The sequence below is a fragment of the Lontra canadensis genome, unplaced genomic scaffold (genome assembly GCF_010015895.1).
Source record: "Lontra canadensis isolate GAN:19392208 unplaced genomic scaffold, GSC_riverotter_1.0 scaffold64, whole genome shotgun sequence".
In the NCBI taxonomy this organism is placed as follows: domain Eukaryota; kingdom Metazoa; phylum Chordata; class Mammalia; order Carnivora; family Mustelidae; genus Lontra; species Lontra canadensis.
The window spans coordinates 804,322-823,441 of record NW_022631058.1 but is presented as its reverse complement, the minus strand read 5'-3'; the positions used below and the strand labels follow the sequence as shown (position 1 = coordinate 823,441).

Sequence of the window (19,120 nt, the reverse complement as noted above, 5' to 3'; positions counted from 1 at the left end):
AATGAATTAAGACTGGAATACAGTCACATAGGTTTTTTGGTTTTGGTTTTGTTTTTGTTGTTGTTGTTTTTGTTTTGTTTTGTTTTTATCTCTGTTAGACACCAGAGAAAATTCACTAGGAAATAAAAAACTGTTTTTAATTATTAGATCAATGAAGTGATCCCACATTCAAGAGACCCATGAGCATGTCTGGACCATTCTAGAAGGATATGGTTTCTCCACCTCATAGCTGTCTATCTTTTCTCTAAGAAGGTCAGATGACGTCCATTGATTAAAAGCAATCTGTTGGGGTTTTCTAGAACGGTTAAGCAATGATATAGCATCACTAGAAAAGGTCCACAGGACCCAAGTGGGTCTACACATTTTGATGCAAAATTTATTCTTTTTTTGCTGTTAAAAATATTAAAACAGAATGCTACAGTTCTTCCTAGAAATTCCCAGGATCCTCATATCCCTTTTATAAAAACAAAACATTTTAAGTACACTTTCAGAAAATAAGAAACATTTCTCTTCAAGGTAAGGATGCTCTAAAACATGAATGGGGAGAAATGGATAAACCGGTAGCGTATTATCTGACTCAGAGAAGATGCTCATGGCTGTGCCAAATCATATTTTTCTTAGTAAGTCACACCGAACAAAAAAAGAAGATAAATCACCATGAAAATGCAAGTGAGCTGGTAATAATAGCCTAGTTATAGCTGCCATGAAATAGTCATTAAGTTATATGCAGCATAAATCTCACTGAGTTTTGTAAATTATGGTGGTTTCTAGAGGCCAAATAAAGATAAACCATACAAATGATGGCTGCTTTTCTCTGTGCTCCTTGGCATGACTTTCTCAAACGCTTAAGCTCAGGCTCATAGGACCATATGTTTCTTGAAGCATCTGAGAAAGCGTTAAGGTTCACAACTCCATCAAGACCCCTCTTTCACATCTTAAAGGTGATTGTTCCTAACCAGCCCTTCTCTGCACTCTTGCCTGGTTCTGGCTCACACTCAGTCTGGACAGGCTTCCGGCTCAAGCCTTACACTTCTAGCTGCTCCTGTTTCCAAGGCATATTGGAAGAGCAGGTGCTGGAGATGGGCAGCACTGGCAGGCTGAACTGGCTGCTGGCTGTTCCAGCCAGCCCCGGAGACCAGCAATAAAATCCCACTCTCTGCCTTCCTCAGTAGACCGGCACATTAGCAAGACTCCGATCCAAAGATGCCCAGGAAAATGTTCCTTTTCCTCCCTTTTGAAGGTTGGTGGTAATCCCCAGTTGATCTTTCCTCGCAACTGCTTTTTTCCCCCTGCTATTTAAACTGAATTCTTATTGCTCCAAATTAAATCCATTCTTTCTGGCCTTGTCATTGCTAACTAATGAGAACAATTCCTCTCTTTGCTCCTGGTAGCTGCACTTTGGGTACTTATGGATGAGAATCATATCCTTTCTTAGCCTACTTTCCTAACTGCAGACCGCACAGGTGATAAAATGGGTTAATTGTTGCTATAAAAATATTTTCTATCCTCATAACAAAGTAATTTTTTCCTCCAAATCATTTTAATTTCTTGGAATTGCACTGTGTTCTTAATAATCTGCAGTGACTGAGGTTGCAGTCCTGTTGGGCTTAGATATACAAGCAAAATGTTGGATATGCAATACACATGAATAGAGCAATCCTGGCTGATTGTGCTATCTCCTTTTTGCCCCACCCACTCTGGCCTCCGTTTTTATCATGGTTTTTACACCTGTACGAGGAAGTCTGTAGCCTAGAGCAGGGGTCATCCAAGTACAGCCTTCAATCTGCCCCCTTTTTTTTTTTCTTTTTTAAGGAGGTTCCATGCCCAGTGTGAAGCCCAAAGCAGGGCTTGAACTCACAACCCTGAGATCAAGACCTGAACCAAAATCAAGAGTCAGATGCTGGACCAACTGAGCCACCTGGGCCCCCCTGCAGACTGTTTTTGTAAAACAAATTTTTATTGGAATATAGCCACATACATTTCTTAAAAGCATGTTATCTGTGGCTGTTTTCACATTATAATGGCAGAGCTGAGGGGCTCTCGCAGAGACTGTATCACTTGTGAAGCCCAAAATACTTGCCGTCTGGCCCTTTACAGAAACACTTCGCTGACCCCCAGCACAGGTGGTCAACTAGTAAAACCCAACTGGGCTTTACTACTTGTACCAGGTTCGGGCGAAGTACTGTGTAAATCTCTCATTTACACCCAGGCAGTCTGCTAAACATTTCACGGCAGTCCAAACCACACAGCCGGGAAGGGAGTCTGGACTGAAAGCGTTTCTCATAGTTTATCCCCGAAGTACCCCACAGGCATCAAGGTTCACTTCTTAAAGGGACAAAAGAGGCTTGACACAGAGACTAACCCAGGGCTACGGCTCCAACACATGTAGGCAATTTTTACTATCATGTGCCCCTTTGCTGAGTCCATCTAGAACGTTCTGTTGCATTCATCTGGCTCAACGACTCACACCAGCAGAAAGACAAAGAAATCCAGGCCAAGGCCTGGTACTCACTATGTGAAGCTGGAGGAAGTCGCCGAGGCCCGGGGCACTGTCGATGCGCACCAAGATGCCATCCTTCACGGTGGTGCTGAAGCCCACGGCCAGGCGGTCCGAACGCGTGCTGGGCCGATCATTGGCCGGCCAAGTGTAGAGGATGAGGCCTCCGCTTTTCCCAAAGATGTACGTAGCGCCAGCTGCGAAAGCAAGGAGAGAGGGAGCCATCAGGGCATGTACCGTGTGTCCCCAAGCTACAGGCACACTGTGGATATTCTGCACAGACAGCTATGGAGAGGAAAGGACCCCCACACACGGGTGCTATTTGGTTACTGAGAGGGATGGCATCCAAGGTCTCGGATGGTGGCTGTCACCCTAAATTAAAGATGCAGGCAAAATGAATGAATAACAAAGCAGATGTTAGCGAGAGACACCCCTAACATCTTCACTTCCCACTGTATAATGGCAGAGGACAAGTAAGATGCTGTGTCTGGAAACGTGGGTATGTTGTGACAAACAACTTTTCCGATCTCAGCAGCAGAATGAATTTTCCATCTTGGCTAGGACAGTCATAAGAGAGAATATTAGTCCCCCAACCTCTTAGCTCCCAGAACATTCTGGTCTGTGTTGTTGGGAGCCATTCCAGGAATGCCTTGCAAGACTGGACGTAAGGTGTAAGTCCAAAGCCATCATCCTTTTCACACCTGGACCTGCTACCACCCCCACAGAAAAGCAAGCTGGAGCCTGAGAAAATCAAGTTCTGCATTTTCCTATTTCACTCTTACATTGCTATAAAAAATGTGAAAAAAATTAACTCCAGAAGCCTTTTAAAAATTAATTTATTTCCCTAGTGATGGTATTTATCTAGTATAATATAACAGCTTCCCTCTCTTCTCCAAACTAAATTTCAAAAAGGAAATATAGAAGACATAGAAAAAAAAAAAACTCACAAGAACGAATTTGGAACATAAATGGTATTGCCACTTAGGAATAGTGGGTTTATCAATGTTTTTAGTATTTCTGCCTTTTCACTCTTATTATTTACAAAGCCAGAGATTAGTAAGATTATATTAATTTAAAAATACTCAGAAAACAAACAGGAAGAAAAATAAAGAAAATATCTGCAATTCATAAATCTTAAAAGTCTGTTGTTAAAAACGAGTTTTTAAATCTAAATTTGGAAGGAAGCATTCAGATTTGGTAGCCGGAACAGACTACATCACTGTAGTTTCTATGGCCATCTGTCTGTTCCCCATAGTGAGTACTTCCATACGTTACTCATCTCAAAGTTCAAAGACTATTTGACAGCAGATCTTCTGTGTGTTCCCACTGAACATGGTCCAATTCTTAAAACTATTTTAAAGCAACATTAGATAAGCATTCAGATTTCTTCAACTTTCCTAAAAATCTCCAGTACTGGCTCACATTTAGTCTACAGGGAATATTGGGTTGAATTATGTTGTATGAAGAAAAAAAAGAGTTATGCAACTTATTTAGAAATTATAAAGTCAACTGCTACAAGGCTAGAATTAGGTGTATATGTCATAGGTCATCCTTATTTTAAGCATTAAGCCACATTGTACTCTGCGGCATATAGAATCTAATTTGTCCTTTTTTCAAATGTCACTATTCCAGTCCCTCCAGTATGCCCAGTTTGTATATTACATGTAGCATAACATTATCTTCCTTCTATGAATGTCTGGATCCTGAGGTGATAGCATCTAATAAGACCTCTGCTGTCATCTGGAGAATTTCGGATTGTGGTGTGAAAGTTTATGGTTAATTCTATATGTAAAACCATATTTGCTCCTCACCATGCACAGATACCCTCAATGCTTCTTAAAATTAGAAATATGGACATCATGATTTACCCTTGATGTCTATCCATCTGTGAGGAATTTAAAAAATTCCCTTTCCTGTAGATGATTACAAATGTCATCGACACCCTCTTCATTCTTTATTTGGAAAACTGAAGGTTACTCAGTGATCAATGTATAGAATCACCAAAAATGCAAATCACCCTGTGACATTTTGTGGCAATTTATAAAATCTTACCCTATTTTATCCCAAATATGTAGTGGATTCTGGTACAGAGATAAATTCATACTCTATCAGGAAATTATTTTATCACTTTATTACAAAAAGAACAAGTCCAAAGTTGATAACAGCAACACATATGCCTGGTGTTTTACAATTTAAAAAACTTTTTCAAATTCATTAGCTGGATCTTCATGACAGTTCTATGGGATATTTCGTTTGTTAACAATGTTTGGAAACAGAGACCCGAGCTTCTGCCTTAAATAAATGGCACCTCTTCAAGTCTCCTGCCTTCCCTCCTACCTCCAAAAGCCTGTCTTCACCATACGCCAATTATAGCTTAATAAAATTATACCATAAACTATACCAGTGGTGATGCAAAGTTGACTATACTTTATTCTTTTCCCATGTTCCTATAAGACCAAAATAGAATGAAAACAAAGCCATAGCTTCCAAACATGGCATATTTTCAAAAGCTAGTCTGGCCTTCTAACCATACAAATAAATGTACAAACCTTCTACTCTGCTTATATCTTTTATCCACTGACTGGTCGGTAATTCTCGATATAAAGAATATAAAGAGGAAGAATGTTTTAAAAGATAAATACACAACTTCTTATATCTAGTGGGTAGGAGGTCATCATGGCTTTACATTTTAAATAAAGAACAAAACCTCACTATGATAACCTCAGGGTAGATCAAAAATCAGTCTTAAAAATTATTTTGATTGCTTTTTTGTTCTGAATTTAGGATGCCACTATGTTAGAGCATTCTAACTTTGTAGATGGAAAAGGGTAAAAATGTACAAAGCCCTAAGCATATAGCTTATATGGCCATGTGGCAATAAATCTTAAAATATGTATTTTTTATATCAAATGTCCTAGGAAGGGTAAATAAAGACCCTGAATGCTCCCATAGTTCAATGTTGGCTTTAAAGCAAGTTAATTAATATTTACAACTCTCTACCCTGAAAACCTGTTATTTTTTATCCTTCTTTAGTTAGCTTTGCTATTTTGCATGGTTTTTAAAGATAAATATGCACTTTCTGCTAATTTTAATATAAAATGCCTAGAGTCCTAGGGGGAACATGGACTTATTTTGCTTTACATTTTCAAATTAAAAAGTTAATTTTGTTATTTTAAAATGTGGCTTGCAAATCAACATTTGGGGAACATCCTAAGAACTGTAAGAACCCTCCTTAATCCATTAAAGATTTTCATTTCCAAGCCATGCAATATCACATCACATGCTTTCCCCCTGAGCCTAGTTTCTCTGACTATTGGTTTCTTGCTGTGCTAAGTAGGCTGGTGCAAAGATCATACTCCATTTATTAATAATCAGAACCTTGCTGGCAAAAAGTGATCAATTCAACTGAAGAAAAACTGCTATGGTGTCATTTTGACAATTTAACATTGTAGGATTTGCAAGTTTGCAAGCATCTGAGATTGCTGAATGCCAACCACAGAGTATTTCAGGAATGACCTCTTCACATTGTCACCTTAACCAAGATATGTATACACACTGTTTTCAAACAGTCAACCAATCTACCATGTTATTTAATATGCAACTTCTTTTGTTTCAAAAGCACCAAGAAATGGGTTTTTATAATTGGCGAGCTATTTACTGTAATGGGGCTGATGGTGATTTTGGCAGAGACAGGTATGTGAGGGTATGGAATAAGTATGTTTTGGGGTGTTTTCTGTGTGTGGGATTCATTGGGGGGAAGATGAGCATAGGACAGGCTCCACCGAGATCATTAAGGACTCCTGGGAAACAGTTTTATGTAGCTTTACAACAAGCTGGTTAAACAGATGATTGATGGTTTCTCAATGAAAATAAAAGATAAAATTTTTTCTAGGTGATACATTTCTCCAAGAAATAGCTCTTAAATCTGTGGCATATATTACTGCTTATTTTACTAAAATTTAATATAATTATTGCTGGCAACTTAACACTTCCTTATTTAGACCATTTGGATAATTATTACTTCTGTTGTTTTGACTTCTTAACCTCATGGTCCTGTCATTATGATACTGTTTTCTATTCTTATATCCAAGTAGCATATTATTTCTTTTTGGTAATTACCAATAGAAATAGAATAATAGACTTGTTTAGGATTTATATTTGATATAAAAATAATAATTAGGTGCCTTGTTAGCACAGTAGGTAGGGCATCAGTCTTATAAAAATAATATATACATACATATGTGTATGTATATACATATGCGTATCTGTGTGTAAGAAATAAGGAAAGTTTAGTTAGAAAACATAGTAGACTACCTGGAATTAATTTATTATTTTCTTCATCAAATAATTATAGATAAAAGGCTCCAGAAATGCATCTAAATGTAATGTTGGTTGTTTAATTATGTCTAAAAAAAAAAAGAAACCAAAGCAAATCAGCTTTCCCTGAAATAATTTTTGGTTGGTGTTGAAACAGAACAATGTGAGCATCTCCCAGGGGAAACCTGAGAAAATTAAATTTAAAGCAAACTAGATCATTTACGCAGGGACAAATATAGCATGTAGAATAATAAATTGAGTAATAAAGTGAATATAATCCTTGCTGAGCAAACCATCTGGTAGGTAAACCAGGGTAAGAAACAAGAAGTCAGACCCCTTCTCCAGTGCTCTTTGAACACTGCCTGAGAACTCAGTGTAAAATCTCATGACGTCAAGGTACTATACCTGCCTTCATATCTATGACTCTGGCCCTTCGTTCCTCATTTCTATTGTAATACTCTTTCATCAACCTTAGCCACGTTTGTGTTCTTTACTGTGAATTGGTAAATCCTTTTGGAAAACAGATGGACTATCAATGGCATAAAATATATCTCGTCTGTAGAAGTAGTTATTGCTCCTCACTTAAAACTACCTTTTATTCAGATCAATTAACCAGATAGCTAACACAACCAAAATGGAAAGACGGAAATGACCCATAACTCTCCTAGCAAATGGAGATGTAAAGCTCAAGGATCTCAAAAACACTAATGGTCTGGGGAAAAAAAAAAAAAAAAAAAAAAAAAAAAATATATATATATATATATATATATATATATATATATACACATAGTTTCTTTGTTTCTTTTGCTCAGTTCGCTCTATAGTTCCCCTTACACACACCCCTGGCTGTTCGGGGAGTGATCATCACAGCAGGACCTTCTACGTTCGTAGCACTGAATGGTTTTCAGATTGTTTTCTTGGGAGTATCTCATTTGCTGCCACTTTCCCCAATACCCACTGAAGTGTCAATGGCAAACATTTTCATTTGAACAAAACAGAAAATAAAGACTCATGGGATTAAGTGACTTGACCTGGTGTTAAGGGGTGAAGCTGAGAGTAGAACCAGAGCTCCCCTTCCTTGAGTCTGCCCTCATTTGCCCTCATCCAGCTGTCCAGCTGGCCCATAGCATGAGGCGTCCCGAAAGGAATCCCCGAAAGGGTCCCCGGGGACCAAGAGCTCCACAAGAAGGAGGAAGCGAATAGTGGATAGAAAAACTATGAACAAAACCTCTGCACTACAGAGGAAGCCTCTCGGGAGTACAAAGTAAGTAATACAGATTTTACAAACAGTCCTGCAATGCATTTATTGAATGGATGGTTTATTATGATCTATTTTGTCGACTCTGAATTTTTTGAAATAAACATCAAAACTGAAGATAAAGAAGCCTTAAATAAAGCAAAACTGAAGGGACAGAATGTTCAGAGAAAAATTTCATCTATTTTAAAGAACATCCTTTATCTTTGGCAAAGAAATGATCAGATTTACTGCTCAGCTAACTGAAAAACTGACAACATTGTCTAAGAGTCAAATAAATAATCAGGGAGCGCCAAGCCCCATTTCTTAAACAGTGCTCAGGCAAGGCGAGGGTTTCCTCCATCTGGGACAATTTTCTTCCTCTTTCTTGAAAGAAGAATGATTAAAAGCAAAGAGCATTAAGCCAGGAAACACACAGGCAACATTTCAGAGCATGTTCGAGTATTCTCAAAGAAAAATTGCAACTCAAAGACTTCCTAGCAGAACCAATACTGGTTTAGTTTGGTACAAAATCTGCTTGGTAATCTTGGAATTCAAACTTGTGCACAGGGTGAATTATATATAATTCACCAATGCCAAAGCCTCCATAGAAGCTGGTAGGAGAAAAATATAAAACCAATAAAATTCTACCTATTAACCTATTTCTTTTTTAGAAATAAGAAAGTACACTACTATTTAATTCTGGTACTAAGTATTATAAAAAAGAACCATGCTTCATCAATGATTACATGTACAAGCCCTATTTTGGCAAAGATGCTTGGTTTGACCTTTTCATGGGAATATTATCATGAATTTTCCAGGGGATCTTAAGAGGAGCCAAATAATTATGCTATTTCCAAAACTGTACCAACAATTGAGATGGCCTCTTGCTATGATTTCTTTCTTTCCTTTTTTTTTTTTAAAGATTTTATTTATTTATTTGACGGACAGAGATCACAAGTAGGCAGAGAGGCAGGCAGAGAGAGAGGAGGAAGCAGGCTCCCTGCTGAGCAGAGAGCCTGATGCGGGGCTCAATCCCAGGACCCTGGGATCATGACCTGAGCCGAAGGCAGAGGCTTAACCCACTGAGCCACCCAGACGCTCCCTGCTATGATTTCTTCCTTCCTTCCTTTCTTTCTTTCTTTCTTTCTTTCTTTCTTTCTTTCTTTTTAAAGATTCTTTCTTTCTTTCTTTCTTTCTTTCTTTCTCTTTCTTTCTTTCTTTCTTTCTATCTTTTTAAAGATTTTATTTATTTATTTATTTGACAGAGACCACAAGTAGGCAGAGAGGCAGAGAGAGAGGAGGAAGCAAGCTCCCTGCTGATCAGAGAGCCTGATGCGGGGCTCGATCCCAGGACCCTGAGATCATGACCTGAGCCGAAGGCAGAGGCTTAACCCACTGAGCCACCCAGACGTCCCCCCGCTATGATTTCTTAAACACACCTGTACCCCCCAAATTCTGAGTAAAATAAAATCACACATAGTTTCCAGGCACATTCATGACTGCTGACAAACATATGACACTTTCTGAATCTCAGAGATAATGACATTTTTAGAAACACATTACATCAAAAATATTTTTACAAAGTTATTTTTACTTATCACATTCTAGGACTCTTCCACTAGGAAAAAACTGATTAGTGATAGAGATTACAAACATTTTCCACATTCAAAGTGATCTAAAAATAAAGCCTCCAGGGATACACTTAAATTCCCTTTGCTTAAAAAAGAATTTTCATAAACTCATTGTTATTGTTGTTGTTGTTTGGGATAATTAATTTATTCACAAGTCTTTGTGCTTAACAATACTAATACTAATATTAATACTAACATTAACATTTCTGCTAACTTTATGTATGAATCATTTATTATATAATACACCATGATACAATATTACAAATTCCCATCCCTTTGCCCTTTAGATATTTTTGGTGTATCAGTTTGTTAGGGCTACCATAAAAAAGTAACACAGACTGTGTGGCTTCAACAAAAGAAATTTACGCCCTATGAGTCTGGAGGCTAGAATTCTGATATTGAGGTGTCAGAAAGGTTGATTCTTTCAAAAATGGCTGTTTTCTTCCTGTGTCATCGCAAGGCCTCCTCGCAATATTCTAATTTCTTCTTCTTTTTTTTCAAAGATTTTATTTATTTATTTATTTGACAGATAGAGAGGCAGACAGAGAGAGAGAGGGGGAAGCAGAGAGAGAGAGAGGAAGAAGCTCTCTCTCTCTGAGCAGAGAGCCCAATGCAGGGCTTGATCCCAGGACCCTGGGATCATGACCTGAGCCAAAGGCAGACACTTAATGACTGAGCCACCCAGGCCCCCCACTAATCTCTTCTTCTTAAAAGAACACCAGCCATATTGGATTAGCAACCCCCTCCCCACCTTTTTAGAGACCTTATCTCCAATTACGTGACATTCTAAGATACTAGGGGTTACAATTTCAACATACAAATTTTGGAGACATATAATTCAGCCCATAACAGTTACTTTCCCAGTTTTAAAGATGAGGGAAGCTGTAGATTGGGGTGAAATAACTTGTTTAAGATCTAGTAGATTCAGGGATTTAATTGAGATTTACATAACTCAACGATCTACATTCCTTTCTTTATGCCACGCTGTATCCCTAATATGTTTACTTTTTCTGTGTATTTGAGTGAAGAGATGGTGATAAAGATGAGAAGAAGGACAATGTTTTCCTAACTTGTCCCCCAAAAGCAAGGAAAAGCAAAACAAAAGAAACCACAAAAAAGATGGAAACTCAATGCCTTCACGATAGAAATGACAGTCTAGGGGTGATCATTTTACTTAAAATGACAGTGGGTTAATAGGAGCTTGTTCTCTGCAAAGTGTGTAAAGCAAGGTCAGACAGTAGGCTGCTTCTCATTAATTACACCATACTCCTAAAAATCTAAATTCTGAAGGGGTGGACTCTATATAAGGTTTATTTCAGAAAATATTTCACAGCCAATTTAATTTAACTTTCATAACCAAGCTTGTTTCTTATATAGCAAAACAAATAAGTCCTAGGAAATTGGAAAATCTTCAGGTTTAAGGAAATAAATATTAAGTTTTATTGTCAAACAAAATGAAAATCCAGAACCCTTCTGTACCATGAGCTCCTGGATGACAGGGCTGTTTAATTTATCTCTCTATCAACACTGAATGCTCGGGATATAAATGCTATTGAATTAATCAATAAAACCTGGTTCACCTATACTTTCGTATCTTCACACTGTCATTCAGGTATCTGTCCATTAATTCTTCTCAGCTTTTTGTCATTTCATCTCAATGTAGAAATATTTTATAAATACTCATCAATGAGGGTTCAAAACATTTCCCAGGTGGAAAACAGAGCTTCCAATTTATAAAAGAAAGCTAACCACAAAAATGTTTAAATAATTTTTCTTTGGTGAACTTTTGGCAAGCTCAGAGAAGAAAATCACACCCATCTTTCATCAAATTGGTTTATGTTACCCCTTAGTTCCTAAATCACATGGCAAACTGTTTTTAGTAATATTCATATATATATATATATATATGTATATATATATACACACACACATATATATACATATATGTATGCATACATATATATATGAATACATCTTAGATTTAACCAACAAGAATATACAGTAGAAAAGGAATGCAACATATTTAAGAATAGCAATGTCATTATTCTATTTTACATATCATTGGGCAAAGACAATATATACATTTGTCCTTGGGCAAAATATAAATGAATGAAAAGAAAAATAAAAATGATCATTTTATAATTACTCATCAGACTTTTCTGTAGCATTTTTTTAGAAACTCGTTCTTTCTGATGACATCTCATGGGACATAGAATAAAAGGGAGGTTCAGAGCATATTCATCTGCCTCCTTTCCCTCTTTTTATTCCACAGCTTTGAAATACCTTCCATAATAAGAGCAATCAAGGGATTTCTAAGTACTGAATATTCTCCAAAAAAGAAATACAGATGAAGAGAAGTTGCTTATTTCTAGTGCTTTGATTTAAATGCTGGATTTATATGGAGTTCACACTTTCATGGAACCAGTGACGATAAACAGAAGATTTTGGTATATTTGTGCCTCTAATTCTTAAAACATTATTTTCCTGGAAAAGTTAGCTAATATTTTTAAGAGTATTGACTCTTCGATGAGATACAGATCCTTAATCATAGAACCCATGTCAGAATTAAGCAAAAGGAAGAAACTTCAACTATTATGGTCCCTTCTCCTATTCTATAACAATCATTTAGCTTCACTGTGCCTCAGTTTCCCCACTATTAAGAGGCGATGATACTTCTCTTACCACCTCATCTCAAAAAATTGCCATTTACTATAGCACCAAGAACCATAAGATACCTGGGAATAAACCTAACCAGAAAGGTAAAGGATCTGTACTCGAGGAACTACAGAACACTCATGAAAGAAATTGAAGAAGACACAAAAAGATGGAAGACCATTCCATGCTCTTGGATCGGAAGAATAAACATTGTTAAAATGTCTATACTGCCTAGAGTAATCTATACTTTTAATGCCATTCCGATCAAAATTCCACCGGTATTTTTCAAAGAGCTGGAGCAAATAATCCAAAAATTTGTATGGAATCAGAAGAGACCCCGAATCGCTAAGGAAATGTTGAAAAACAAAAATAAAACTGGGGGCATCATGTTACCTGATTTCAAGCTTTACTACAAAGCTGTGATCACCAAGACAGCATGGTACTGGCATAAAAACAGACACACAGACCAGTGGAACAGAGTAGAGAGCCCAGATATGGACCCTCAACTCTATGGTCAAATAATCTTCGACAAAACAGGAAAAAATATACAGTGGAAAAAAGACAGTCTCTTCAATAAATGGTGCTGGGAAAAATGAACAGCTATATGTAGAAGAATGAAACTCGACCATTCTCTTACACCATACACAAAAATAAACTCAAAATGGATAAAAGACCTCAACGTGAGACAGGAATCCATCAGAATCCTAGAGAAGAACATAGGCCGTAATCTCTTCGATATCAGCCACAGCAACTTCTTTCAAGATATGTCTCCAAAGGCAAAGGAAACAAAAGTGAAAATGAACTTTTGGGACTTCATTAAAATCAAAAGCTTCTGCACAGCAAAGGAAACAGTCAACAAAACAAAGAGGCAACCCACGGAATGGGAGAAGATATCTGCAAATGACAGTACACACAAAAGGTTGATTGATATCCATGATCTATAAAGAACACCTCAAACTCAACACACACAAAACAGACAATCATATCAAAAAATGGGCAGAAGATATGAACAGACACTTCTCCAATGAAGACATACAAATGGCTAACAGACACATGAAAAAATCAGGGAGATTCAAATTAAAACCACATTGAGATACCACCTTACACCAGTTAGAATGGCCAAAATTAGCAATACAGGAAACATGTGTTAGAGGGGATGTGGAGAAAGGGGAACCCTCTTACACTGTTGGTGGGAATGCAAGTTGGTGCAGCCACTTTGGAAAACAGTGTGGAGATTCCTCAAGAAATTAAACATAGAGCTTCCCTATGACCCTGCAATTGCACTACTGGGTATTTACCCCAAAGATACAGATGTAGTGAAAAGAAGGGCCATCTGTACCCCAGTGTTTATAGCAGCAATGGCCACAGTCGCCAAACTGTGGAAAGAGCCAAGATGCCCTTCAACGGACGAATGGATAAGGAAGATGTGGTCCATATACACTATGGAGTATTATGCCTCCATCAGAAAGGATGAATACCCAACTTTTGTAGCAACATGGACGGGACTGGAAGAGATTATGCTGAGTGAAATAAGTCAAGCAGAGAGAGTCAATTATCATATGGTTTCACTTATTTGTGGAGCATAACAAATAGCATGAAGGACAAGGGGAGTTAGAGAGGAGAAGGGAGTTGAGGGAAATTGGAAGGGGAGGTGAACCATGAGAGACTATGGACTCTGAAAAACAATCTGAGGGTTTTGAAGGGGCAGGGGGTGGGAGGTTGGGGGAACCAGGTGGTGGGTATTGGAGAGGGCACGGATTGCATGGAGCACTGGGTGTGGTGCAAAAACAATGAATACTGTTATGCTGAAAATAAATTTTAAAAATTAAAAAAAATATATATATATATATATAAGTAAATATAGGCACCTGGGTGGCTCAGCGGGTTAAGCCTCTGTATTCAACTCAGGTCATGATCTCGGGGTCCTGGGATCAAGCCCCGCATCAGGCTCTCTGCTCAGCAGGGAGTCTGCTTCCCACCCCCACCTGCCTCTCTGCCTACTTGTGATCTCTGTCAAATAAATTTTAAAATCTTTAAAATATTAAAAAAAAAAAGGTGCCAGTAAGGATCAAAATAGCTATCATGTACACTATACAGAACTCTAGAAATAATTTAGTTTTTCTGTTTTATGGTGATGACCTCAAAGTGCCTACGGTTTGGTATTTGTAGAATTTAATTATTCCATATTCCCAGTACATCTTCCTTCTTTGTCTTGCAATATTAAGCCCCTTCATATAGAAATGACTATTTTCTCCCATGCCACTCATGTGATTTCAATGGAAACTGTCTGTTAAAAATCTTTAACAGATTTTGCCCCTTAGGTAGAGCTGATTAGCTAAGGCATAATAAATAAGCCCAAGTCAGACCAGTTGGAGCATTTCACTGAATTATTATTATTTTTTGTAACCTGGAAGAAGAGGAACATTCTATCAATTTCTCTGATGATAGAGTTATGTCATAAGTGGCACACAGCTGTCATGGCCATGTTTCCTAGCAGAGGGAAAAAAAAAAAAAAACCTGGAAAAAAATAAACCCTGACCCAAAGAATGATGTCAAACTGTTGAATCAAAAGTTGGACACAGGTAGAAAATCTCATCATCGTTGGAGGACTTGGTTTTCATGGCTTGTGTTACAAAGTTGCAACTTTGTCTCATAGAAAGTTTTTAATGCTAAAGGCTTTAGTCTAAGCCCATTCACATTTTCTTTCTTTCACAACTATAAGAGTCCATGACAGTAAAGAACTCCTAGGAACTATCACAGTGCCTGGAACACAAAGGGGCACATAAGGGTTTGTTAAAGAAATTGTCAAAGGATGACTGAGATGATTGAGTGATAAATTATCCAGAAATTTAAGCTATGGAGCACACTCAGTGATTCATATACATTTCAAATTGGGGCACTAGTAAAATTGATCATGTCCTTCTTGATAAAGAAATCCTTAATGATTTCTACAGAATATGTATATATATATGTTTTACTATATGTATATGTCCCCAATAATTAGAATATTAATGAAAAGAAACTGCTTTATATTAAGTCCTATAAACTACAGATAAAATTTTACTCAGAAGGAAATGAACATAAATGAACTAAACTTTCAACTTAAGGTGCAATTATGAAAATAAACAAAATTAATAAAGTAGTATTTGATGATTAATAAAAGTTGGAATTTACCCAACATATTTAAAAAAATAATAGAAGAGTTTAAAAAGAAAACCCAAAGCTTATATTTTAAAATGTCAGTGAAAGCATATAAAACCCAGAAAAACCAGGAGAAAAATTAAAAGAGGAAAAAAATTATAGTGGAAATTATAAAGGGGATAGTACTATAGATATAGACAATATCAAAATAAAAAAGAATATTTTATATAACTTTATATGTATATATTTTAAAAAATAGAAGAAATCGATCACTTCCAGGAAAACTATGATTTGTTAAATGTTTCTAAGAAAAAGAAGATACACTCAATAGACTATTGACCCAGAAACCATTGGAAAGGTGATTCAAATTCTACTACTTAGAAGATATAGATGGGGCATCTGGGTGGCTCAGTGGGTTGAGTCTCCGCCTTTGGCTCGGGTCATGATCTCAGGGTCCTGGGATCAAGCCCCTCTTTGGGCTCTCTGCTCGGTGGGGAGCCTGTTTCGCCCCCTGTCTCTGCCTACCTCTATGCCTGCTTGTGATTTCTCTCTCTCTCTGTCAAATAAATAAATAAAAAATCTTTTAAAAAAATAAAAGATACAGATGATACAAAAGACACTAATTTTACAAGTAAGTGTTATCTAACTTTCAAAGAAATATAATTCCTAAGTTATTCAAATTATACCAGACCACAGGCAAAGTTAGAAATCTTCCCCAATTCATTTACAAATTTAACATATTTTGAATAACAACACATAAATGTACAGCATAAAAACAGAACAAAACACTAGACTGATTTCACTTATGGCTACTGATTAAAGATTTTTTCTAAATATACTTCAATGGTACACAAAAAATTAATATACCATTCCAGGAATATGAGAAATAGTATATCTCAACATAAAGGTATTTATTAGCAAAGTTCATTATATCACCTAATTAAGGTAGAATTAGAATATAATTTTATTTAGGATTTTAAAAAGTACTTGAAAAACTCAGCAGTCATTCCTTCAAAAACCTTACTTAAAATAGGAATTGAAAAAGCATTCTAAATATGATAGAGACTATCAAAAACAAACTGCAACATTATACTAAACAGTAAAATTATATAGCCTTTGCCATCAAAATCGAGGATAGAGATGTTCATTATTATGATATTATTCAACACTGTTTTATAAGTTCTTACTAAAACAATAAACCAATAAAATGAAGTAAGTTATAACATACTGTGGAAAAATACAATAATTTTTAAAGATATGACTGAATACATATATCTCCCTAATAACTCATTTAAAAACTTAAAACTAATGGGATCAATTGATAAGCTAGTCCAATATAAAATAAATACATAAATATCAATAGCTTGTAACCATTGTATAGATGGTCAAATGATTTTTGACAAGGGTCCCAAGACCATTCAGTGGGAAGATAAGAATCTTTTAATAAATGATTCTGGAAAAGTATATATCCATATGCTTAAAAAATGAAGTTGGATGCTTATAGCCTATAGAAAAGTTAATTCAAAATTTATCAATGACCTACTGTAAAAGTTGAAACTATAAAGCACTGAGAAGAGAACATAAGAGAAAAGCCTCATAACACTGAATTTGGAAAAAATTTTTTAATATGACATCAAAAGAGCAGACAACGAAAGAATAAAATAGATAAATTAAACTTTAAAAATGAAAAACTTGTGCATTAAAGTACACTATCAACAAAAAAAAAAAAGGTAAGCCACAAAATGGGAGAAAATGTTTGCAAGTCATATATCCGATACGAGATCTACATCCAGAATATATAAAGCACTCATACAACTCAACAACAAAACAAACAACCCAGTTACAAAATGGGGAAAAGACTTGAATAGATTTCTCCAAAGTTATACAAATGGCCAATAAGCTCACGGAAAGATTTTAACATCCATAATGATGAGGGAAATACACATAAAAACCGTAATGAGTTATCACTTCATACTCAATAAAAGGTTACTATCAAACTGACAGAAAATAAGTGCTGACAAGGATGTGGAGAGATTGAAATTCTTCTGTGCTGCTGGTGCCAATATAAAATGGTACAGCTCCTTTAACAAACGGTATGATAGTTCCCCAAACAGTTCAATGTGTAATTACCATACTGTCTGGCAATTCTACTTCTAAGTGCGTAAAAACAACAACCAACCAAAAAAAAAAAAAAAGCAAGAAAGGACTCAACCAGATACTGTGCAGCCATGTTCAAAGTGGCATTATTCACAGTAGCCTCGAAGTGGTAACAACCCAAATGTCCACTGATTAGATACTTGGATAAAATACTAGTATATATACACAGTGGACTATTAGCTTTAAAAAGAAATGAAATTCTGATACCTACTACACGATGAAACTTAAAGACATTATGAAGTGAAATAAGCCAAATACAAAAGGATAAATATGGCGTGATTTCACTTACATGAATAGTCAAATTCATAGAAACAGAAAGTAGAAGAGTGGTTATTTGAAAAGAGGGGGATGGGAAGCAATTGTTTAAAAGGCACAGTTTCCATTTTGGGTGATGAAAAAGTTTTGGAGATGGTGGTGATTGTTATACAAAAGTGTGAATTTACTTAATGCTACTGAACTGTGTGCTTCAAAATGGTAAAAATGGTAATTTTTTTCATTTTGTATATTTCACTACAATTTTTAAAAAAGCAAGATCTTGCTTTAATAATAGTAACTACCAGGTTGAAATGAAAGAGAGAAATCCCACAATAAAAAAAATCTACAAAATATCTTAAAATAATGCAACAAGAAAGCTATATAAAAAGACACTATATAAAGGAAAGTTTAATTTATGGAGCACATAAATCATGTTCATATATATGAAAATACATATGGTATTACTGAAGGAAAATATTAATTCATCAATAAACATGATAATCTTTATGGCACCTCTAAACAGAATCTCAATTTCTTTTTAAGTTCATAAAGAAAAATAAGTATATAGGATTTGCCAAGAAAAAAAATTTTTTTAAAGATTTTTTATTTATTTGACAGACAGAGATCACAAGTAGGCAGAGAGGCAGGCAGAGAGAGAGAGGGAGGAGGAAGCAGGCTCTCTGCTAAGCAGAGAGCCCAATGCGGGGCTCGATCCCAGGACCCTGGGATCATGACCTGAGCCAAAGACAGAGGCTTTAAACCACTGAGCCACCCAGGCACCCCTGTCAAAAAAATTTTAAAAGGAAAACTAAAGAAAGGAGACCAGCTTTAATTGACTTTAAAATTTACTAAAAAGTGATCATAGTCAAAATAATCTATCTTAGGAGCAACATAGAGCACTCATTCTGTATTTTTTTTTTAATTTTTAAAAGATTTTATTTAATTATTTGAGAGAGAGAGTACACAAATGGGGAGAGGGCAGGTAGGGGCAGGGGGAGAAGCAGACTCTCCACTGAGCAGGGAGCCCAAGATTGGGCTCGATCTCAGGACCTAGGGATCATGACCTGAGCCAAAGACAGACACTCAACCTACTGAGCCACTCAGGTGCCTCAACAATCAATAAAAATTAAACACAGTGGTATGTTAAAAAAAAAAAAAGTTGGCATGTTGAGTCTTTTCTATGTACTAAGAAGAACATTGTATATATAAGTTCTATAGTAGAGATATGTT

The 19,120-nt window shown here is 36.2% G+C and overlaps 1 protein-coding gene across 28 annotated transcripts in view; it reads right to left on the bottom strand.

The window, feature by feature from the left end:
* LOC116879910 (neurexin-3-beta) overlaps positions 1-19,120 on the bottom strand; it is a 1,111,251-nt gene that overhangs the window by 362,432 nt on the left and 729,699 nt on the right. For all 28 annotated transcript variants that reach the window (XM_032878508.1, XM_032878526.1, XM_032878527.1 and 25 more), the window contains one exon: positions 2,513-2,694. In XM_032878508.1, coding sequence (XP_032734399.1) covers positions 2,513-2,694 — 182 coding nt within the window. The remainder of the gene's footprint in view (positions 1-2,512; positions 2,695-19,120) is intronic.